Raw genomic sequence first — 23,764 nt, 5'->3', positions numbered from 1 at the left:
TGCCCTGGATAGAACTGGACAGATCCGGTTGCCCTCATACCTAATTTTCTCGGAAAGAAGTTCGTACTACCCTTTACCTTGAAGGATGCAATTTGACCTTCTGAAGTTCACATTTGCAGTACCACTTTAAAATAGAGCCTCCTTTGTTGTCAATCAAATTCACTTCTGCTTTCATCAAAGGTGACATATCCTACAACCATTGGCCAACCGAATGGGTGCTTTCCCCCCTCCTTTAAAAAAAAAAAAACTGGCAGCAGTGTGCGCATATTCTGTCAACTTGCCAAATTTAAAAACCTCCAGGTGTGTGTGTGTGTGTGTTATTTATTTATTTATTGTATTTATATGGTATTGTTATGGCAACCCTAAAAATGACCCCATCCTGGGGTTTTCTTGGCAAGATTGGTTCTGAGAAGATTTGCCATTGCCTTTCCCCTGAGGCTGAGAGTGTGTGACTCCCCCAAAGTCATGGTTTCCACAAGCCAGCCTCTAGCTTCCCCTTTGCTTCCAGCCCAGCATTTCCTCCTCTTTGGAACCTCTTCCCTACCCTTCCCTTCAAGCCCAATGCCACCTCCAAAGTCCTTGCCTCCCCACCATGCCATCCTCTTCCCTTCCCTTCATCATCATCATCATAATAATAATAATAATAATAATAATAATACCTCACCTCAGAATGCCATCTCTGCATCCTCTTTCTTTGTCAAAAATAAAATTACAAAAAAAGATAAAGAAAAAAAGCTGCCTGCGAGAGGGGAGGCATGTTCCGCCCTCTGCTCTCCCTCTGCCCTAATTCCCTGCCCTGAACTTGACCCGATCATGACCGGGGCCAAGTTCACATTTGCCGGCATCAGGGAAGAAACAGGTTTTCTTAAAAGACACGGGAAATAATCCACTTTCAGAAAAAACGCTCCAAGGGAGATTTGTCCTGGATCGAGTGTGAAAACCCCCAATTATGATGTGATTAAACCGGTGCCAATGGGAACTTCCGACTTTTAATCCCGGTTACAATTCGATTCAAAAGATAGTCTGAATGGCCCCCAAGAGAATGCTCTTGACAGCAAAAAAGATGTTGGATCCAATACATTAGCTTGTTGAAGTTCAACCTTTCCCCACCATTCTGCACTGTTGGCACAGCCTAGTTTCCCACAATTTTCTCCATTGGCCATACTATCTGGGAATCATGAGAATTGTAATCTAACATATCAAGGCGAAGACAGCAAAGTCTGCATCAGAACAGTCTCAAAACTCTGTCTCTTAATTCCTTGATAGTTTCTGTCTATTTCATAACAGGGTGACTTCTCAACCAGTTTCTAAAAGATGTCACCATCAGTTGTCTGTGGTGACAAAACAGGCGGTTTATCAGTAGAGATATAACATCCACATCCACATTTACAACAACAGAAGATGAGTGCAAACCCACTTCATTGATTTATCCTCCCACCTAATAAGTACCTTCTTCCCAACAGACAATTAACATTTGCTTTCCTCACTGTGATAATTCCCAAGACAGAGATACAGTTCAATGAATTTCAGCAATTTTAAAAAATGACAATAGCACAGTGAGTCAAATCAACGAACTTGCTAGAAGCTGTCTGCAACTCATTCTCAACCATTAACAGATGTACAATAACATTTAAAATCCACAAAACAGCAATACCTTTATTCAGTCAATCAAAATGCACAAAAGATACAAGCTTTCAAAGATCCACTGGCTTGTTCATCAGGCAAAGATGTTAAAAAAATCATACAGGGGAAAAAAATATAAAATGATGATATTAGTCACAGGCATGCATTTTCTCAAGGTGTTGCTGTTGTGTTCTGTGGAGGGATATATATGCAAGCAGGCCCTCCTCCTTCTGGCCATGTGGTACTGTGAATAAACAACTCCAAAGTCCAGGATATAAAATTTGGATTCCATTAGCAATACAAAGAGGTACTTCTTCTGAGATCTATACTTTGTGAGATCACAGCCCACTTTGTGATTTTGTGTTTTTTATGCTGTACTATTCTTAACGCCTTTGCCTGATGAAGAAGCCAGTGGAGCTTCAAAAACTTGCATTATGTATTTTGTGCTTTTCAGTTGGCTAAATAAAGGTATCCCTGTTTTGTGGATTTTTGAGGTTATTGTACTTTGATGTATGGTCAGCCCAGCTACCCATGAATATATAAACAGAGGTGAGAGAGTATTTGCTGATGACTGGTATCCTCTAGTGATCTGTTGCTTACTCAAGCTGTTTCTTTGCTCTGTGTCACCATCTCAGTTGAAAGCTTCTAAGTAAGAACCTCAGCTCACAGACTACTATCTTATTTTAAATAGTGGCTACTATTTTATGCCAATTCTCTAGCATACCTCTTCTTTTCTTCTGCTTTGTAAAATTACTGGGAAAGAGGACAGTGTCACTTTGACGTACCCATGTTTGGGTTGTTCAGAATGATAGGAGTAATTCAGAAATAGGTATTTAAATGTCAAATGGAGAAAAGAAAGTGTTGTTGTTTCCTAAATAAGTTTTTTTTATAAGGTAGTATGAAATTGTCCAACTTGGACACCCTCAGGACACCTTGGACACCCAGGGAGCCCTGGTGGCGCAGTGGGTAAATGCCTGTACTGCAGCCACTCACTCAAAACCACAAGGTTGCGAGTTCAAGACCAGCAAAAGGGCCCAAGCTCGACTCAGGCTTGCATCCTTCCGAGGTCGCTAAAATGAGTACCCAGACTGTTGGGGGCAAATTAGCTTACTTGCTAATTAGCTTACTTGCTGTTCACCGCTATGATCTTTGGAATAGCGGTATATAAATAAAACATATTATTATTATTATTATTATTATTTTGGGGGAACACACAGGCATACCCATACCTAGTTATCACACAAACTTATTCACTCCCATAACCACTCCCAATTTGACATAACTGATACAAACGGAAAGAGTGTGTTAAAAATTAGAGGCCAGGAAAGACAACTTTTCTTTTGTGCATCTACACTACAGAAGTAATGCAATTACACACCATATTAACTGCCATGGCTCAGTGCTATGGAATTCTGGGATTTGTGGTTCTGTGATATATTTAGCCTGCTCTGTCAGAGAGCTCTGGTGCCACAACAAACTATAAAGCTCATGATTCCAAAGCATTAAGCCATGGCAGTTAAAGTGGTGTCATCCTGGATTATTTCTGCAGTGTGGATGCAGCCTGAGAAGTAATATGACCACCTACCTCAATTTAACATGCAACAGGGCAATTTAAAAAACTGGTGAAACATTTGAAACTATGGGAACCTATTTGTCTGTATGTGAATTTGAGATTACTGTATTCTTACCTGAGTGGCAGCGGGATCATTCGCTGTCCCTTTGCAGCTTCCAACCCCTGCTAGAGAATTTCCTGCTGTGTCCTGTCCCTGAGACTCCAGACAATTTGCTCCTTGCTTGATTATCCCAGGAACAAGCTCCTTTTCTGGAACCCTTGAGGAGCAACAAAAGAAAAACAGAAATATGGAAAATTATCAACAGTTAATCTCTATTTAATACCAGTTATTGTTGTTTATTCAGAAGAGGTTAAAATGCATTTGTCATATTCATGGAATCATAGGATCATAGAGGTGGAAGACATCACAAGGGCCATTCAGTCCAATCCCCTGTCATCCAGGAATACACAATCCAAACATCTGAAACAAATGGCCATCCATCCTCTGTTTAAAAAGTTCCAAAGCAAGAACTCCACCATCATACTCCAAGGCAGCATATTCCACTGTTGAATAGCTCTTACAGTCAGGATGTTCTTCCTAATTTTGAGGTGGAATCTCTTTTCCTGTAGTTTGAATCCATTGCTCCAGGTCCAATTCTTTGGACCACAGAAAATAAGCTTGTTCCATCTTTAGTATGACATCTTTTCAAATATTTAAACAGGGCTATCACATCACCTCTAAAGTTTTTCTTCTCCAGGATAACATACCCAGCTCCTAAGCCTCTCCTCATAGGGCATGGTTTAAAGACCTTTATCAAAAATTCATCCCAATAGTATTGTCTAGCCCACATTTTAATAGCAGGTTTGCAAGAATATCATGGGAGATTTTGTTGAAGTCCTTACTGAAATCAAGAGATCCACAGCATCCTTTTTATCTACCAAGTTGGTAATTTTATCCAAAAAAGAGATCAAATTAGTTTGGCATGACTTGTTTTTGAGAAACTCATGTTGATTTTTGTGATTATGGCATTCCCTTCTAAATGTTCACAGACTGTTTAATGATCCGCTCTAGAATCTTTCCTGGTATTGACATCAGGCTGACTGAGTAGTAATTGTTTAGGTCTTCCTTTTCTCCCTTTCCCCACTTTTTGAAAATTGGGAAAATATTTACCCTCCTCCAGTCTCCTGTTCCCCAAGAATTCTCAAAGATTACTGACAGCGGTTCTAAGATTATATTTGCCAGTTGTTTTAATACCCGTGGATGTAGTTCATCTGGTCCTGGAGAGCTGAATTTCTTTAGATTGACCAGGTATTCCTTTTTTCCTGCCTTTGTCCCCAATGGCCATTGTTAAAACTGAACTTGCCATCCTATCTCCATACCCACAAGGTTTTGAATTTCAGTTGACATTGTCATACATAACTGGCTTAACTCTCCACTCCAAACATGCATCTGAGGAAGTAGGCTTGAGTCTATGAAAACTAATGCTACCAGCTTTTTTTGTTCAGTTAGTCTCAAAGGTATTACAAGATCCCTTTTCATACTAATTTCCCAGATTAACACAGCTATGTCTTTGAATGCTGACAGCCACAGAACCAAATTTTAAAATAATTACTAAAACATAAATAGCTGTTTATATATAAAATATGTTCAAATTATCTTTTATACTATGATAGAAAATATCTCACCATAAGAGGAAAGTTTTGTTGTTATGTGCCTTCAAGTTGCCTGTGAATTATGGCAAATCATGGGACTTTCTTGAAAAGGTTAAGGGTTCATTTAACCTATAATGTCTGCTCATTCTCATGAATTATTATTATTATTATTATTATTATTATTATTAACCTTTATTTATGAAGTACCTGTGGGTAACTCAGGTTCAAGGTCCTGCTTTCTTTATTTTGTTGTTCTTTATCTTTAAACCAAATCAGACTAAGCCCATCAAAAAAGGACACTCTACATGGGGCTACCCCTGTGCTTGACTCGGAAATTACAGCTGGTTCAAAACATGGCAGCCAGGCTTGTGTCAGGTACATCTAGGAGGGACCACATTACTCCGGTTTTGAGGTCCCTCCACTGGCTGCCTATCAGCTTCCGGGCCCAGTACAAGGTGTTGGTTATCACCTTTAAAGCCCTAAATGGCTTGGGTCCAAACTATCTTAGAGACCGCCTCCTCCCGTACAATCCTCCCCGCGCTCTCCGGTCCTCTGGGAGGAACTTACTGCAGCCTCTAAAATCTAGGCTTGTGGCGACCTCCCAGAGGGCGTTCTCTGCTGTCGCCCCCAAACTCTGGAACGACCTGCCGGATGAGATCCGTCAGATAACATCATTAGACAGCTTTAAAAAAGCGATCAAGACGGTTCTCTTCCGGCAGGCCTTTCCAGATTAACCATCCCGGCCCAGGTTCCCTGATTCCCTCATTCCTCCCGTGGCCCCATCTTAGAGATGGTTGAGGATCAACAGAGGGATATCAGGGTTTTTAGTTTTAATTGCTGTTTTTATCCTTGATATTGTATTTTTAATATGTTATACTATTTAATACTGTCTTAAGGGGGGGGAGGGATAAAGTGTTTTTAATTGTCATATTTTATATTTTACTGTTGTTAACTGCCCGGATTGGTTTGCCAGAGGGCGGTATACAAATAATAATAATAATAATAATAATAATAATAATAATAATAATAATTATTATTATTATTATTATTATTGTCCTCTGTCAAGAAGGACACATGGGCTGGCACCCTGCTGGTTACTCCCAAATAGAGTAGACTTATCGAATAAAATATTAAATGGTGAATCAACACATTGGTAAGTTTCATTGATTCAATGGGTTTACTCTAATCAAGACTAACAACAGGTTTTAGACCATGGCATATTTAGCTGTTTCAACTCAAAGGGAAAAAAGATATTGCAATCCAATGTGGTCATTCACAGAATATTGGAATCACACCATTGACAATGACAGCACCATGTCAAATCACTGGCAGACTGCTTGTAGGAACACTTGAACACAGCCACTGTTGTTTGAGTCCCTTGGCATCTTCAGTGTATATGAGAATGTCTCTGTTTTCCTCAGGACTCACTTCTGCTCTTTAGCACATTCAGTGACAAAAGATCTGATGTTTTCACAGAATGAAGTGCTATATACCATATTTATTTCAGCAATACAACTCTGTTTTACATCCAGTTTAATTCAGAAGTCCAACCTGACTATTTTAAATCATAGCAAAAGCTTTCACAATTGAATGAATTAATTCTAATAACAGTGAAGTATAACTCCTTAACGTATTCCCAGAGCTATTTCTCAAGAAACTGTCACCTTTCTCACTGATATAATACCTTATTCCATTATATTTTTTGAGTGGGTTATTTATTTCTAAATTTTGTCTTCCCAAATTTCTCACAAAAGAAGGAGGTATCTTATTTATGAAGGTCTAGTGCTTCTGTTCCTTCACTCTGCAAGAATGCGAGCACAACCCACTGTGCCTTTCACCATATATCTTTCCCTATAATAACCTTTCCTCTCTGTTTTGTGGTTCAAGATCAAAAGTTCAAGCTGCAAAAATGAAGAGGCACTTAGTTCAAATGGAGACAAAGGGCAGGCAGGGCCATTTGGGGAAGGGAAATTTGTTCCAGAAAAGAACCTCCCCCTATTGGAGAAATACCTGACACTGCTTTACACCCACAACATTATTATAAGAAACCTGCAGACTCAAAGAATGACTCACTTGAGTTCAGGGTAAACATTCTCCAAGTACCACTGGAAGGATTTACAGTTCAGCTTCCTACGCTGCTCCACACGGTCTGCAATACTGAAAGCAAAAGCAAATTGTTCCCATCTTTTTTGTGAAAATGAACAAAAGAGATTTGGAGAACACATGTACATTTATAGATATAGTAAATGCATATAAGACTGAGGTGCAACTACCATACACTGGATATGTTAATCTGGTTTTTGAATCATGGCTGGCAACCTGTTGGTGAATTATGGTGCCTTAAGAGAGACCTAAGCCATCACAATTCTTTTGTTGTTGTTGTTATAGATGTCAAAATTCTCTACTGATTGTGTGACCAGCAAAATCTTCCCCAAATCCACCTTTTCTCAAACTGCAGCCACCCAAACCCAGCTATTTCCCAGTGGGTAGAAAATAAAGGGAACAGGAGACAAGTATCCAGCTTTTTTACTAAAGTTGGACACAGATGAATGACATCATCTTCAGGGACCTCCAGAGGACCCCTCTGGAGGAACATATAGATCGGTTCATATCTGGATTCAAAGGGGCAATTCTTTTAAGCATCTCTTCTCTCTTCAATGCAATTTAAAAGAGAGGGCTTACAAGAAAGGCCCTAGTTCAGGACGCTTACCTTCCAAATGACTTTCCAATGGCAGAGGGGCGGGCCTCATAGTAATACTGTTTGTACTCATCCATCCATACTTCTGCTGTACGTTTGGTATTTCTGCAGGTGGTACAGAAGAAACAATCTGATACACTATTACTTTGCCACACACTTTGCCATAACTCAAAATTAGAATATATTTTACAGCGATGGTAGACAGCTTCTGCAGAGCTGGAGACCAATGTCACTCCCCTCTCCTATGACATGCTGCAGGCTGTAGCTACTGAATTTTGGCAGCAAATCATTTTAAATACCCCAATTTCTTGCTTTAAAGACATCTGGTAGTTTGTTGCAAAAATTCAGCAGCACAATTTCCTACTGAACCTCAGCAGCTAGGCTGCATGCTGCTCATCCCTATTTTGCTGAAACATCCTACCTCCCTAGCTGGCATAACAACACTAAATTTGGAAGCACAAAAAGAAATACCTCAAAAGCAGCAACCAGTTGATGAGGGGGTGTGCCACATGTATCTGCAGTACACTGACAAAGAACAGTTACCATGTAGTAGGGAAGGATCAGATGTGCTGAAAGAAGGCATCTCATGCCTGCCTCCCAACTGGTGTATTAACAAACACAAGTGCTGTGTTACTCAGTGTAAATGTTCTCCTTATTTAGACATACCATGTTCCATGATTTTTCTTAACTGACTCCAATAGCCTTTTAGGTGATATTCCCAAATTAGCCTACCTGTACCCTCACTCACCACCCAAAACAAGTCAAAAGCAAAAACAAAATGGGGTTTTCAAGTAGAATGGGGCGGGCGGGCAAAGTGCATTTCTGGGAATTCACACAGACACACAGACACATACCCCAAGAATACTTTTGTGCTCCCAGAGACCTTCCCCAACCTCCCTTTTTCTGGCAAAAAGGCAGCTAACTGATACTGTTGTAAGTCTCCAGAAATCACCATTCAATTTTGAAAAGTCGCAGAATCTTTCTTTACTATGAACAATAACAAAAACAAACTCTCATTTTTCAAAACCAGAATTGTTCTCTGGTTCCTTCTGTGGGTTAATAATAATAATAATAATATTTTAATTTATATACCGCTATTCCTGTGTAGATCATAGCGGTTTCCAACAACAAATAAAAACAATTATAAGCAACATATATTCCCAACAGTGTACAAACCAACCAACCATAACAATTAAAACTATACAGCATCTAAAACCAATTATTACAAAGCATTAAAACCATAACAAATAGCTGGATTGAACAATATACATCATCAAAGGGAGACAAAAGATAACATTAAGGCACATGGGGAAAAGCCTGGCGGAATAGGAAGGTCTTCAAATTCCTCTTGAATACATCAAGGGAGGTGACAACGCGGAGCTCGGCGGGCAGGGAGTTCCAAAGCTGTGGGGCTGAGATGGAAAATGCCCTCTGAGATGAAGTATATCTTGCTTTAGGAACTCTTAATAAATGTTTCCCACCCGATCTGAGAGTGCGAGGCGGACTGTATGGGGAGAGGCAGTCCTCCAAGTACCCTGGATTTGGGTGGGGTTTTTGTGGGGGCAGTTTGTGCAATCTTAGAGAATCCTAGAGCATAGTTATCCCCCTTGGGATAGCACAAAACAAATTACAGTGGGCCCTTGGTATCCACTTGGCTTGGGTTCCAAGACACCCCCCACTCCTGGATACCAAAATCCATGGATGCTCAAGTCCCATTATGTACAATGGTGCGGCAAAATGTTGTCACTTGTATGAAATGGCAAAGTCAAGGTTTGCTTTAGGGATTTTTTAAAAATTTCAAGCAGTGAATGGTGAAATCAGTGGATGCAGAATCCATGGATATGGATTCACTGTATTGCTGTGTAATTTGCTGGCTGCGTTACAATATGTCAAAAAGAAATGGTGCATCACATTTCACTACTCTGATATGACACTCAAACAAGTCCTATAACAGCTACTCAGTTGCTTTCACTGCTGCCACAATTCTATGGCATATCTAGAAGATTCAGATGCCTCAGCTGTAATTCCTAACCCTCTGGCATACCTGAGGCTATAAAATGTGCAAAATATTTAACAGGATTAAAGGAGAGACTATAACTGAGACATATGGATTGTTCATATGTCCCACAGAGCTATAGTATAGGAGATGAGACCAAGTGGCTCACTGCTGGAGAACTTGCTTGGCTGCCACATGGGGTTAGGAAAGTGCTACACCGCTTTTCCTCTATGTAATTACTTGCAGTAAGATGGCCAATTGTTTTGTGTTCTTTCACACAAACCACTGCAAGAGATATTTGGTCTTCCAGAAGTTTTGGACTACGAGTCCCATAGTCTCTTCGTATTTGCCATGCAGATAGGGCTGATGTGAGTTGTAGGTCAAAACATCTAGGCCTAGATCCAATTGTGTCATTCACTTGTGCAGCTCCGGTTCCAAGTGGCTGTGCTTTTTTCGAACTTACACAAGGCCTCCAGTGGACAAAAGCCACTCTCTGCCTCCACCATTAGATGGTTCTTGCTGCTCCCTTTCTTCCCTTAGCCCTTTTCTGTGCCTCTTCCTCCCAGTACCTCCACTTCCCTTCTCTAGGGTGCACTGTATAGCTGCTTACTACCATTGTTTATTAGCTAATCGCCCTTTTTGTGTGATTGTCCATTACTCCAAGTGGCTAGGACTTGGAGCAGCTGGAGCTTTTGCAAAGATGGTGGCCAGCTGCCCGACTACAGCAAAACACCAAAAGGCAATGCAGCATAGCTGAGAAGATAGCCTTTTTGTGCTGGAAAGTTATGGGTTCCCCACCTCTTCTATAAGATAACATGAATGAGAAATATGGAACATGGCATGCTCAAAATAATAGGAAGGTTTAACTATACAAAGCAATATTGTTTTCTTCAGTGTACTTTCAATTTTGTAAACAAAACAATATTGTTCTATGTTATGCAGCAGTTGAGCAGTCAGGAACAGATGTTTCCTTTGATCTGTTATGTGAGGGTACTGGCTAAAATGAAGAAAAAAAGGTGAGTTGGTTGCTTCCTTACAGCAACATTGTTTCCTGTAAGTGTTACAATTTGTGGGATCTTACATAGATATTAACACTAGTTTATTACAGACCATGAGTACAATTATAAAGATTCACTCTCAGTTTTAAAAATTATTTATACTCATTTGTGGTTCTTGTCAAATACCCTTTACAGTTTTTTATGAACAGATACTGCATTATCACACAAAATACTGGATTAGCAAAGTGCTTTTTCGAAGTACCATAAAGGTTAAGTAACACTCCAGTTCTCAAGTATAATTCCAATCAACATAATTGAGACATAAATAATAATTTAAAAAAGTGTTTCCTGAATGTCAGAAAAGTGTGGGCTACAAATCTGAATTAAGAGACATAAGAAAATAAGGTGATAATTTTGGCCAGGAATATTCAATTAGCTTTCACAATTCTTCCAGATTTATATTAAGTGGCAAATTCATATTAAGGAATAAATTGCTAAAATAACCGAAAGAGGCTGGCACTACCAGGTTTAAATGAATACTGCCCTCCGTAGCTGGGAAAAGTTACCCTTCTGGACAGCAACTCCCAGAATTTCTCAAAAGCAGTGGTGCCCTTAGTTGGGTACTCCCTGCACTGGTTGACACATCAGAAAATGGGTGACATCTAGTAAGGGGGGAGCTTGCCCCCTCCCAGTTTCGCCATAGCAGTGGCCACTGCAGCAGTGAAGGAGAAGGGCAAGTGTACCTCTCCTGGTTTTGCCATGGTGATGGCTCCCTACTCCCTCCTAAAGAGGAGGACACCACCATGGTGAAGGAGAAGGAAGAGCCTGTCCCTCCTGGCTTTGCTGTGATGGCAGTTTCCTCCTGAGGAGGAGGCTATGGTGGCCATGAAGGAGAAGGGTGAATGCACCCCTCCTGGCTTCGCCACTGTGGCAGCTTCCTCCTGAAGAGGAAGCCATGGCAGCGACAAAGGAGACGGGTGAGCATGCCCCTCCTGGCTTGGACATGGTGGTACATTCATCTTGAGGAGGAAGTCATGGCAGCAGCAAAGGAGAGAGCATGTGACCCTTCCAGCTTTGCCTCCTGAGGAGAAGGCCACAGAAGCGATGAAGGAGAAGGGCAAACATCCTTTTTTTGTCCCCCATTATCCCCTCTGCACCTGGTGACACAAGGGGGGGGATGTTGCTGCCCAAAAGCAGAGGTTCCGGAAGTTGCAGCCCAAAAAGGTAACATTTCCAAGCCCTACCACAACCTTCCCATTTTCTGAATTGCAGTCAAAGAGTGAGATGTTCCTACTTAATATAGGTCAGTGCGTTGCCCTCTGGGAAGTCATATGGGTGGCGTTTCCTGAAGACATGGCCCACTCGGCTGCAGGGAACAATCTCCAAGCTACCTCCACACATCCAGACTCGGAAAGAAAGCTCTAGAAAAGACCCAAGGCAATAAAAAAAAATGAAGTGAAACAAGGTCCACTAGCCTCCCTAGTTTCTTTTATCAGACCTCACTACAATTTTCTGGCCTTTTCATCTTCTTAAAAGCTGTCCAAAAGTATAACATTATTCTCTTTTAGGTATTCTGTTTGTCCTATGTTCTTAGTGCTCATCTCTTTATAACAGAAGAATCTTCTTTTCATGGGCTGGTCTATCAAAACTGAACTAGTCTCTTTTAGAGAATAATGTGTGTAGGATTTGCATGAGAGAGCAGAAAGGGGCAGAAAATGGATGAAAAGCCTACAATCTTAAGGGCACTGATGATAATAGGCAGATATACTATATTAGGAAACACTGTGGTGTTCAAAATGAAACATTTCAGCCACATTCACAACAGAGATGAAAGAGTTGCCAAAAGATTTATGGGAATTCTGGAAAAAAACATGTAATCTGCTTTAATCTCTGCTTCAGGGGATGCCTGCAATGGTCACTGTTCATGCAGTTTAATATCATTATATACTGCCAGTGCTTGTGCAGTCCAAACATATAATAGGAATGGATGTTGGTGTTGCAAACTCTGGTCACCAAAAGCAGAATGAACACTAAAAAAACAAAAACCCAAAAAACCCTGAATGCTTTTATTTTCCTAGTATTTGAAGTCCCTTCGTTTTCAATCAATTGTATACTGGTGAAGCTTATCCTTTCTGTGTAACCTTGCTACAAAACCCCAAACTCAACTATTGATTTGTACTGTTTAGCAATCTGGTTTCCTACAGCAGAGTCTGACCCTGTTTATTTAAACAGAGACATTTCTGCCTCCCTCCCTTTTGCTTCCAGGGGCTTTGCTGCCCTGAAGTGAAATTCAATTTTTTAAGGATCAGAAGACCACTAGAGCTTTGATGTTGAAAAGCTCATTTGAATCATTGAAGAGAGGTGACCTTGCCAAGGCTTACGGGTCTAGCCTCTTGTGTTTCGTATCTGTCACTTTGGTCAAGCTCCCCATCTGCATATTTATTTGGAGACACAAAGAAAACATTAGAAGAGGGGGACAGAATGGGCTTTCATGGACATTTTGCATTATCAATTGTCTTTGATGTGCTCCTCTTCTGGCCACTGAAGATTAATTTAAGATCAGACTTACCCAACCCAGTGCCTTCCTGATGTTTTAGACTGCATCATCTCCAATCAGCAAGGCCAAATGGCAGAGCTTACTGGAGTTCTACCCTAAAACAGCTGGGAGGCACAAAGCTGGGGAACATGGCATTCGATCAGTGGTCCCCAACTTTTTGCTCTACCAACACCTCTTAGGTGCTAATGCTAATGCCGCCCAATGCCTGTTTCTTAAAATTAGGTCTACTGTTTCTGCAACAGTCAAGAACGTCTACCTCAGCCTTGCCCAGCACCACTACCTCAGCCTGTCATTTGTGAATATAGCAGTAGCAGTATTCCAGGCCTGCTCCTCCCTCTCACCCACGCTGACCTTACAGCAAAAGGAAGGTCAGCTGGATAGCTGCTCAGTTGGTGACCGGGTGCAAAGGGAGAAGCAACAGAGTAGCCAGTCACCTTGGGAGCAGCAACTGAGCAGCTGGCTGAGCAGTTACTGAGAAGCCCCTTGCCTGTGCTGGCCTTGTGGCAAAGGCTAGTGCAGGTAAGAGGCATCTTGGCCACTGCTTGATCAGCTGCTCAGTCGCTGCTCCATTTGCACCCAGTCACTCTGGGTGCAACAACCAAGGAGCTGGCTGAGCAGCAACTGAGAAGCCTCTCGCCCATGCTAGCCTTATGCCAAAGGCTAGTGCAGGTGAGAAGTGTCTCGGCTGCTCAGTTGCTGGTCCGAAGGTTATCAGGTGCAAAAGGAGAAGCTTCTCCCAAGCAAGGAAGCACTCTTAATCCTTCACCAAGGTGGAGGGAGATGCAGCCAGCTTATCACTTTTCTCCCTGGTAAGGAAGTACTCTCAGACTGAAAGAGACAATGGATTCTTTTCAAGAATTGGCCCTGGATATTCCTCCCTCTCCTTTTCCAGAGTCATGCCTTCCCCACACAGCTTCAAGTCATTCCCCCCAACCAAATTGTTTCTTCTGCTACCTTTCCTCTCAGGCTGTTCGATGAAAGAAAAGAAGAACAGCAGTGCAGCTCCCACCTGCCAGCCAAGTTCCAGCAAAGCACACAAAGCTTAAGAATGTGAAAACCCCTTTTTGCCACACTGCCACATGCTCTACCTCCTCATCCCACTATGGTCCTAAAGGCCAGTGGTTCCACTTGTCTTTCTTACATGGCAGTACTTTGTCTGATGCTCCCCCCCCCCCCGCCCCCTTTTTTTCTCCCCACCCCCCCCCCTGCCAACCTATTTTCCCTCACTACCTCCTGGATCCTGTCAGGATTTGAAGGGTTAAAACACAGCACACAGGGAAATGCTTGATGTGTGTGTGTTTGGCCATGAGCCTTCAGCAGAGTGGCAAGGCTGATATAGCACAGCTGAAGCTCATTGTGTCAAGGACTCCTCAGTGTCCAAGTGCACGTAGCCATGGATGATGAAACATGTGTCTGGATTGCAGAGGAGACACATGGCATGGCTACACACCTGAACTCACTGGGTTTGGGAGACCACATGGTCTGGAGACTATATAAGTCCAGGGGTTGCAAGTGTGTGGTGTGGGTTTGAAGTAGGAGTTTGGATTGGTATGTTGTGGAGTTTGAGAGATCTAGTTTTGTATTATAGCACTGTTAATAAAGGACACTTTGGGGACTTTTGTTTCTCTGGTGGTTTATCAGAAGAAGCTACAGCATCGGTGTGCTGTGTGTCCCTGGAGGTTCCTGCATTGCTGCAGTTCCTGGAAGACATCCAGTTGCTGTCATCCCAACTTGGACTTTGGAGCCACGCTTCGGCTTCTGGAAATTTGCCAGCTCTGCTCCAAGGGTCTGGCTTAACCCCAGGACTCGTTTGAGTTGCTGACAAGGGTTGTTGGACCCCAGCAGTTGCGCTGACAGATCCTTCCACCACACTGAGGAAGGGTGTATCACCCACTCTGGGAGTCACTATATTAGATAGTAAAAAAAACACAATGGCTAGTGACACATGCAATTTAGTGGGCCAGGAAGACCAGACAAATCGATACATCATACTCTAATTCCTAGATCAGGAGTAGGGAATCTGTACTCCTCCAGATATTGCTGGATTCAGACTCCTATCACCCTGAGCCAGACTGAACAGTAATTAAGAGGTGAATGGCCATAGATTCTCACTCTCTGTCCTCGATCCTGGCCTTCATCCCCAACCTCTAGTTACTTCTAGAACTCATTTCAGAAATACAGTTGATGGTCACTACACCCAGGTCTATAGTATCACCCACCTGATTAAATTCTTGGCCACTTTATAAGAAGTTTTTAGAAAAGAAGTGAGCACCTTTCTCTTCAGCTAATATGTTACTATAATCTGAATTTAATAAGTTTAACTGGGAAGCATTTATCTATACTTGTCTGCAATCGGTGTTGACTTTAGTGGCATTTAAAAGATATTACGGTTAATTATGGTTTTATTGTATTAAACTATTTATAAAAACTGCTTTTAGAGTCTGCTGGTTGAAAAGCTGGCTAGAAACAAAGCAGATCTGCACTCAACATTTTAAATTTTTTCTCCTTTACTCCCCAGCATGCTCCAAAACTTCTAAACACCCTCAATTTTGCAACACTCTCTTTTTTCTGCTCCTTGTCTTCTAGTGTCTAGGCCAGGGGTAGGCAACCTGCGGCCTGGATGCAGCCTGGCTAGGCCTTGGGACCGGCCCCAGCCTGGTCCTGCCGCCGATTGCCACCGGGGCCTTTGGGGGGCAATTGTCTATAGAAGCCTCAGAAACATGCATTTATATTAACATTTTTTAAAAAATCAGCAAATTTTTTTGCGTGTCCTCCATTTTTTTAAAAAAAGTGTCTTCCATTTGAAAATTTTGTCCTACATTTGTCCTGGTTTATTTATATATTTATTTATTTTTTTAAAAATTATTTAATTATTTATTTTTTTGCTTCGGCCCCCCAGTTGTCTGAGGGACAGCAACCCGGCCCCCGGCTCAAAAAGGTTGCCTACCCCTGGTCTAGACATACTCCAACATCTTTAAGCCTACTTACAAGCTAGAGATTGGAAATATTATTTTTGGGACAATTTCCAGAATCCTCCAGGCTGCATGGGATTCTGGGAGTTATGGTCCAAACATGCAATGTTTCCGAAATGTAATGTGCTCAATGTGAAATTTTCAGCTGGTGTAAAAAAAAAATAACCTAAAAGGCAGTTTTTAAGATATTTCCTCCTTTTGGACCCTATCCACCTAAAAATGTCTGTTTGAGAGTAGATACCGTGTGAGAGTCAAAGTTCCAATCAACAGTATACTCAACAAGGATAAACTGCTATGTTGTGTAAATGTGGGGCTATGAATTCCAAGACTGACTTGTGAAAGACTACTGAAAGTATGCAGAACATGGAGAAATCAAAATACCAGCTCACCAAAGTTTTCTCCTCCCCAGATATCCATCTGTGTGTCATATTTTCCAAGATGGTTAAACCAAGACTTATCGATCACAAAGATGCCTCCTGCTATGACAGGCGTTCTACCAAAAAAAGAGGGGGGGGCAGGAAAAGGCACACACATATAAATAGAGTGTCCTTAAAAACGAAGGGACAATTTACATTGTGCAGCATTTTGCTTGATGTAGAATGCTTTAGAAAAATAATCATTAGTCTTCAGAAACTTACTGCAAATTGAAAAAGATTTAATAGGAGCAAAATCTTATCATGATTAAGGCTTTAGAAGTGAGTAACAAGATCAAAGATACCCTCAGCGTCCGCTCCATATACATACTTCTTAACTATTGTTAAATTTACATTAATACCAGTGGTAGTCTGGTTTTGGGTTGCATAGCAAGCTTCAGATCTTGTTTAAGAATCCTTGCTAGGCAAGGACCTGTGGTTAATGTATTTGTCAGGATAACAATTAACTGTGGTTGAGGGAGTTGACATCACAGGGTACATAAACCCAATTTACACCTGATTATGAGTCTACACACTGATCTTACAAGGAATTAAGGGATTGTCCTATTTAACTTATATCAGCCTTATGTTTATGAAACATGTAAGCAGGTGAAAGAACCTGAAGCAAAATGTAGTTAACCTAATTTTGCACATTACACTGAAAGAATATCCCAACAAGTGCTTCTTTTAGTTACAGTGGAACCCTTTGCTCCCAATTATATACTAGTTGCTGGAAAATATGCATGGGTCACACACTACTACTGCACCTTGCTTGTGAACTTTCCATAGGAAAATGGCTGTCCTCTGTGTGAACATAATGCTGAGCCAGCAGAGTACTTCTTACATTCTTAAGATGGAGAAAGGCCCCTGAGGAAAGCAGCCAAGTGTTCTCCATCACCCCATGAACTAGAAACCAGGCTATGGAATTCATTGTCCATACAAATCAAAGATATAGCTGTTTTAGGTATGAAACAGACAGGCCAAAAGGGACACCATCAGGCTGCATTGGGGGCATGGCGTTTAGATGATGCACACCCTGATCACAGCCTATAGCCAACCCAACACCACTCTAAACAAGAAGAACCAGCCTGTAAAGGAGTGGAAAAAACCCGCTCCTCTCCAGAGTCCAGTTTGAAACAGTGGTGGTGGGCTGGATTGGGGCCAGGTGCATGTGGTTGCTGCGGTGCCAGGGTGAGCAGCACTGGGATGGCCCCAATCCACCCTTTTTGGGCAGTCTGCTTTGCCCCTTTGTCTGTAGAATCAGTATGTAAAGAGATCTTGTAGCACCTTTGAGATGAACTGAAAGAAAGAAGTGGCAGTATGAGCTTTTGTAGACTTAAGTCTACTTCTTCAGATGCATTTGGTGGAGTGGAAAGCCAGTGAAAGACCTATATATTCCCTTGGTATGTGAGAATGTCAATTCATATTCAAAATGAAAAGGTGTGTCCTTGGATTTACACTTCACTAAATGCATCTGAGGAAGTATACTTAAGTCTACGAAAGCTCATGCTGCCAACTTCTTTCTTTCAGTTTGTCTCAAAGGTGCTATATTGTCCACACAAGTCTCAATTACAAAATGGACCAGTAGAGATCAGAAAAAGTTCAGCAAGCTGGATGCTTGGACTCCAGAGGCTCGAAGCACTGTACTAGTGCACTGAGCCCCCAAATTCAGACGATCTAAACATGGCCCATATAATTTTTTTCTCTCATAAGCATAGGTCCAAATGATACCTGTGTCAGTTCATGACTTATGAGATTCTTCAATTAGTTAGAAAGAGAATCCTTATTACAATGCAGCTAGATATAGTGCCCTGTACCTGAATTTTAATGCTAATTTTCAGAATACCAAAAATAAATTTGGTAGTGAATACATAGATTACCATAGAAAGCATGTGCTGATGACTTTGCCTAGACCTTGCTGGAAACAGTAGATTCTGTTCCAATTGCAGCTCACACACCAGCTTGGAAGTACGTTATTCCCACTAGAGAATGGCAATAATTTTTAAAGTGAAGACAGTGACATTTCCCCTACCTCACAAAGGTGATATCAACACATATTCATTACAGTCTGAAAAACCAATATATTATGCATTGCCTATTATATTAATGCAGGCCCCCTTGAGCAAGATATTGAGTTGCAAATGTTTGCCAGGAATATTAAAACTCTTTAGGGAACAATAGGTATTGATTATCCTTTGCTCATAAACGAACCTGCACATGATCCATGAACACTTCCTATAAGAACATCAATGAATGAAGCAACTGCTTATTTCAGACAAAATATGTCTAAAAGTGAGATTCAAAGCAAAAGCTGCTCAGATGAGTTTACCGTATGGACTGCGTAGGGTCTGTTCTGGACAACTTTTGCTCAATGGGGATCTGCTCCCACTTAAAATGAAGACTCCAGTCAAACCCTAAAACATGAACAGAGGACTATAAGAAAACATTGGAAAACCAGTAATATGAAAATCTGAGTAATCTGAAAGTGAGCAGTGTTAGCTTTAAATTTACATATAGGATGCATCAGGAACAACTGGCAAGGACTGTCTAAGACAGGGATTCAAGCTAGAGCTGTTCAGAATACTTGCAAATGTTGTCTTCCACAAGAAAGAGTGTATCAACATATTAAGACACGTCACAGAAAATGATTACCTGCAAATATGTATATCTCACAGATTTTTTGCTCATTTTTTTTTGCCAAAACAAAAATACAAATAAGTGAAAAATCACTGGAAAATGTGCAAAAACTCTTGTACTCTCTCTCACTGGAGAAACAATTTTGAAATAATTTGTTCTTGCAAGCAAGAGCTATGTAAGTGAACATTTACAGCCTCACTTCCATTTGTGGTCAATGCTGTGATGAGAATGCTATTCCAATGTGAGCTTCCTGTGAAAAAAGAAAAGTAGTTGGGCATAATGAGACAAGAAATTGAAATGTATTGCAATGCACTGCACTGTATTGTATTTATTTCTACCAAAATAGGTATAAGGTGGAAAATAAAACTGCTAATCTCATTTTGCTGTTATATACATTTATTGAAGGACCACATTTAGAATACTGTTTATAGCTGTGGTTATCATTTCTCTTAAGAAATGTGACATTGGGAAAGGTACAGAAAAGGTCACCCAAAATGATCAAGGGGCTAGATCAGCTCCTCTGTGAGGAAAGGCTTGGCGCTGTTCAGTTTGGAAAAATGACAGAAAGTAAAGACATGAGAGAGGTGTATAAAATTTTGCATGGTGTGGAAAAAATGGAGGGGGAAAAACTTTTGCCTTTTTCATAATATGAAATACCACGGTCATCTACTCAAGCTGAATGGTGGGAGATTTAGGACAGATAAAAGAGGGACACTTCTTTGAGTGCAAAATAAATAAATAAATACTCAATCAAGATGTAGATAAAGCTACCACAAGCAGTAGTGATGGCTGCCAACTTGGATGCCTTTCAAATGGAATCAGACAGATAAGGATGGGGCTATCAATGGCTACTAACCATTAGCTACACAGTTTATATATTACACCTAATATCAGAGGGAGTATGCTTCTGAGTGTATACTAGTTGCTCTGAGAACACAAGTTGTTGAGTGCTACCGCACTCATGTCCTACTTTAGGTCTTGCTGTAGGCAACTGTTTGACAATGTGAAAACAGTATGCTTGACTAGATAGGCCTTTGGCCTGGTGCAGCACAACTGTTCTTATACTGGCAGTGACAACACAAGATTGTTATTCCTGCACCCAGCTGAGCAATAGTCTTGTGTTAAGTATTTAGAAATGGTTATTCCTTCTGTCCAGGAACTGGATGATGTTATCAGAATGAGAACACTTTGTTTGTGAGTTAGTTATAGCAAAGGACATGAAAAGCCAAACCTGTCTCCATGGACAGTATATCCACACTGCACAATTATATCACATTGATACTACTTTAACTGCCATGACTTCATTCTATGGAATCCTGGGAGTTGTAGTTTGGTGAAGTACTTAGAATTCTCTAGGGCACTTCCCTGAGCTACAGAACCACAGGCTTTTTGGCAGAAGAATCTAAGTACCTCATAGAACTACAAATCCCAGCATTCCATTGGATGGAGGTATGACAATTAAGTTGGTATCAAAGTACAACAACAACAACAACAACAACAACAACAATAATAATAATAATAGATTTATCTATAGCCTGCCCAATCACTAGGAATCTGGGCGGGTTACAACAGTAAAAATGCATTAGAAATACAATAAAATACTAATTGATCCCTTCCCAACCCCCTCACCAATATTAAAACTACAATTAAACAATCAACGTTTAAAAACAATAAAATGCTATACAGCATTAGGTTAAAATTAAAAACAATTTGGCGGGCAGAGAGACATACATCACAAAATTTAGATCCTATTCGTAAACATACACAAAGGGAGGATAATGTAGATGAATCTTTTGTTATAGTATTAATGGTCTGCATTGAAAATCCAGGCAACTGGTTCTAATCACTTGATTACTGACCAAACTTCAGACTAATGCAAGACTATTTGAGAGATTGCATCTCCCCATATGAACCTACTAGAGCTCTAAGATCTCCAGGGAAAGGCTTTCTCTTGGTTCCACCACCATCACAGGCTGACTTGGTGAGGAGATGGGAGACAGTCTTTTTGGTGGCTGCTCCCACCCTCTAGATCACCCTTCCCTGGGAGGCTAGACTGGCCCCTTTCCTCTTGGTCTTTCACCTGACAAGCAAAAACATTTTTATTTAGGCAGGCTTTTTAACATAACAGTCATGACATGGTGTTTTTAATATGGGATGTGTGTTTTGGTTATGTTTTAACTTTTTGTATGTTTTTATATTAATCTTATACTGTTTAAAATAGATGATTTTAACTTTTTGAATTCTTATTGTAAAGTTTTAAAATGTTTTTATATTGTGAGCCACCTTGGGTCCCTTGCTGAGAGAAAGGTGGCACAAAAATGAAATAAATAAATAATACAATAAATAAATCTGTCTCTTCTTATGTTCTTAGTTTCACAGCTGTGACTGCATCGACATATCTAGCTCAGCATTGGTTGCTTGGTGGTGATTTTAATTTCTGGGCTTATGATCTGAAGGCAACAAGAGCCTGCTTTACAATGGCAATATGCAGGCTGCTACCCAGGCCTAGAGGTGTCCCCATAGATACTCCTTGGTGGTATTTTATCTGTGCTCAATTACATTCCAAAACTTCCAATATGCGTTTCCAGAGAGAAATGCAGTAATTAGTGCTTCAGCCTTCCACTCAGGCTGTCCTATGCCTCATTGGTTGCCAAAGTTATGAGACATTAATCAGGCCTCTCAGTGGGATGACATGTATTTCCGGCAACGCAGTCTCTCTGTTTGTTGTAATTGGCTTTTCCCCATGCGCATCACATAAAATGCTGTCTGATTTACAGTTTTTGCAAATTGAGCAGATCCTATGGGAAGGTAGGTAGATGGCAGGAGGTGCATGCAAGTAAGATCTGCAGAACTGAAAGGGAACAAAGCTGAGATGTGCAGTTGCAAAAGGAAAAATAAGATAATAATACAGTGCACCCACATTGTATGCATACGGTGGAAGTCAGTGCCAGAAGAAGCCTCGGCACATCTGGAAAGGGTAATGGCGTGCGCACCAGTAGCATGCCACCACTTGCACAAGCCCCATTATCTTCAATGGGGCTCGAGCATACGCAAAATTCTCCTTATGTGGGGGGTCCAGAACTGATCCCCAGCATAAGGCAAGGGCACACTGTAAAAGTAATAACAGTGAGGGTAATAACAGCTTCAAAAAACTGACAAAAGTGTGTGATGCCTACGAGACCTCTGAGGAAAAAGAATCATAGGCGGGGTACATACCGCCACTTTGCGGCGCTCTGCCGCCGCCGCCGGTAGGTCCGCGGGGGAGCCGAAGCCTTCAGACGGCGTGACTCCCGCGCGGACCGAAAAAGAATCTCCAAAATGGAGCTTCTTTTTCCGTCGCATTTGCGACGTAGCGAGGCGCCAGGGGCGCACTCGCTACGTCACAAGGGACGCGATGCGTACGGACGCTCAGCGTCCGATACGCAAAGATGGCGCCAGCCATGTAGAAGGGCCGGCGCCATCTTGTACGGACGGAGTCCGTACTAGGCCCAGGGGCGTCTATAAGAGACGCCCCTTTTTTAAAATGGGACGTCCTCCGGACGTCCCAAATGGCGGTATAGAAAGCCCCATAGAATCATAGAATCGTACAGTTGGAAGAGACCACTAGGGCCATCCAGTCCAACCCCCTGCCATGCAGGAAATCCAAATCAAAGCATCCCTGACAGATGGCCATCCAGCCTCTGTTTAAAGACCTCCAAGAAAGGAGACTCTATCACCCTTCGAGGGAGTGCATTCCACTGTCGAAAAGCCCTTACTGTCAGGAAGTTCCTCCTAATGTTGAGGTGGAATCTCTTTTCCTGTAGCTCGCATCCATTGTTCCGGGTTCTGTTCTCTGGAGCAGAAGAAAACAAGCTTGTTCCCTTCTCAATATGACATCCCTTCAAATATTTAAACAGGGCTATCATATCACCTCTTAACCTTCTTTTCTCCAGGCTAAACATCCCCAGCTCCCTAAGTCATTCCTCATAGGGCATGGTTTCCAGACCCTTCACCATTTTGTGGAGTAGCTGGGTTTCTTGCATTGGGGATCCATATTAAGGCAAAGAAGGAAGACAAATCTAATGTTGGCTATACAGAGGAATTATGTATTTGCCTGAATTATTCAGCACCCAGTTTTAGAAGAGTCACTGTTCATCTACTGCATCAAAAACATCAAAATGGAAAGCTCTTCCATTACTTCAGCAATGAAGCTGCTGCTTCCAGGTCCCATCTTGTACCCAAAGTTTGGAAATGTGACTTTTTGGACTAAAACTCACAGAACTCTCCAAAACAGCAGCAGTTGTATTCATTTGGTTGGAGTTCCAACCCAGGAGTTTAAATCCCCAAAAGTAATTTTTTCCACGCTCTGCAAATACCATTCAGGTAACCCCTGGAATGCTTAGATTTATGTAAAAGGGCATATGACATCCATACCTGCGAAATCCTCCCCACCACCACCCAGCAGATGACAACACTGGCCCATAGCCGATAATCAACTTATCATGCAGCAAAATCTTCTGACACTTGCTTATCCTTTTGTATTAATGAGAAATGGTGTGCTTTTATTCTGACATACAAGTGTAGTAAAAGTTGGAGAGGTGGGTTTTATCAACTGGTAAAACATTCCCATATTTGCCTCTTAGTAAATGGATTATATATATGAGTAAGCAATAGACTTCTCCATGG

The 23,764-nt window shown here is 41.4% G+C and overlaps 1 protein-coding gene across 1 annotated transcript in view; it reads right to left on the bottom strand.

Annotated features, from left to right (window-relative positions):
* The window catches only part of GALNT16 (polypeptide N-acetylgalactosaminyltransferase 16), a 223,994-nt gene that overhangs the window by 20,678 nt on the left and 179,552 nt on the right, over positions 1-23,764 (bottom strand). The window contains exons 8-13 of the mRNA XM_042446688.1: positions 18,792-18,876; positions 16,439-16,542; positions 11,815-11,941; positions 7,539-7,631; positions 6,902-6,985; positions 3,312-3,453 (exon numbers count right to left, since the gene is read on the bottom strand). Of these exons, the coding sequence (XP_042302622.1) occupies positions 3,312-3,453; positions 6,902-6,985; positions 7,539-7,631; positions 11,815-11,941; positions 16,439-16,542; positions 18,792-18,876 (635 nt within the window). The remainder of the gene's footprint in view (positions 1-3,311; positions 3,454-6,901; positions 6,986-7,538; positions 7,632-11,814; positions 11,942-16,438; positions 16,543-18,791; positions 18,877-23,764) is intronic.

This window comes from Sceloporus undulatus, chromosome 1, assembly GCF_019175285.1.
Source record: "Sceloporus undulatus isolate JIND9_A2432 ecotype Alabama chromosome 1, SceUnd_v1.1, whole genome shotgun sequence".
NCBI lineage: Eukaryota > Metazoa > Chordata > Lepidosauria > Squamata > Phrynosomatidae > Sceloporus > Sceloporus undulatus.
The sequence above is the reverse complement of the archived record's forward strand: the minus strand, read 5'-3'. Positions and strand labels throughout refer to the sequence as shown.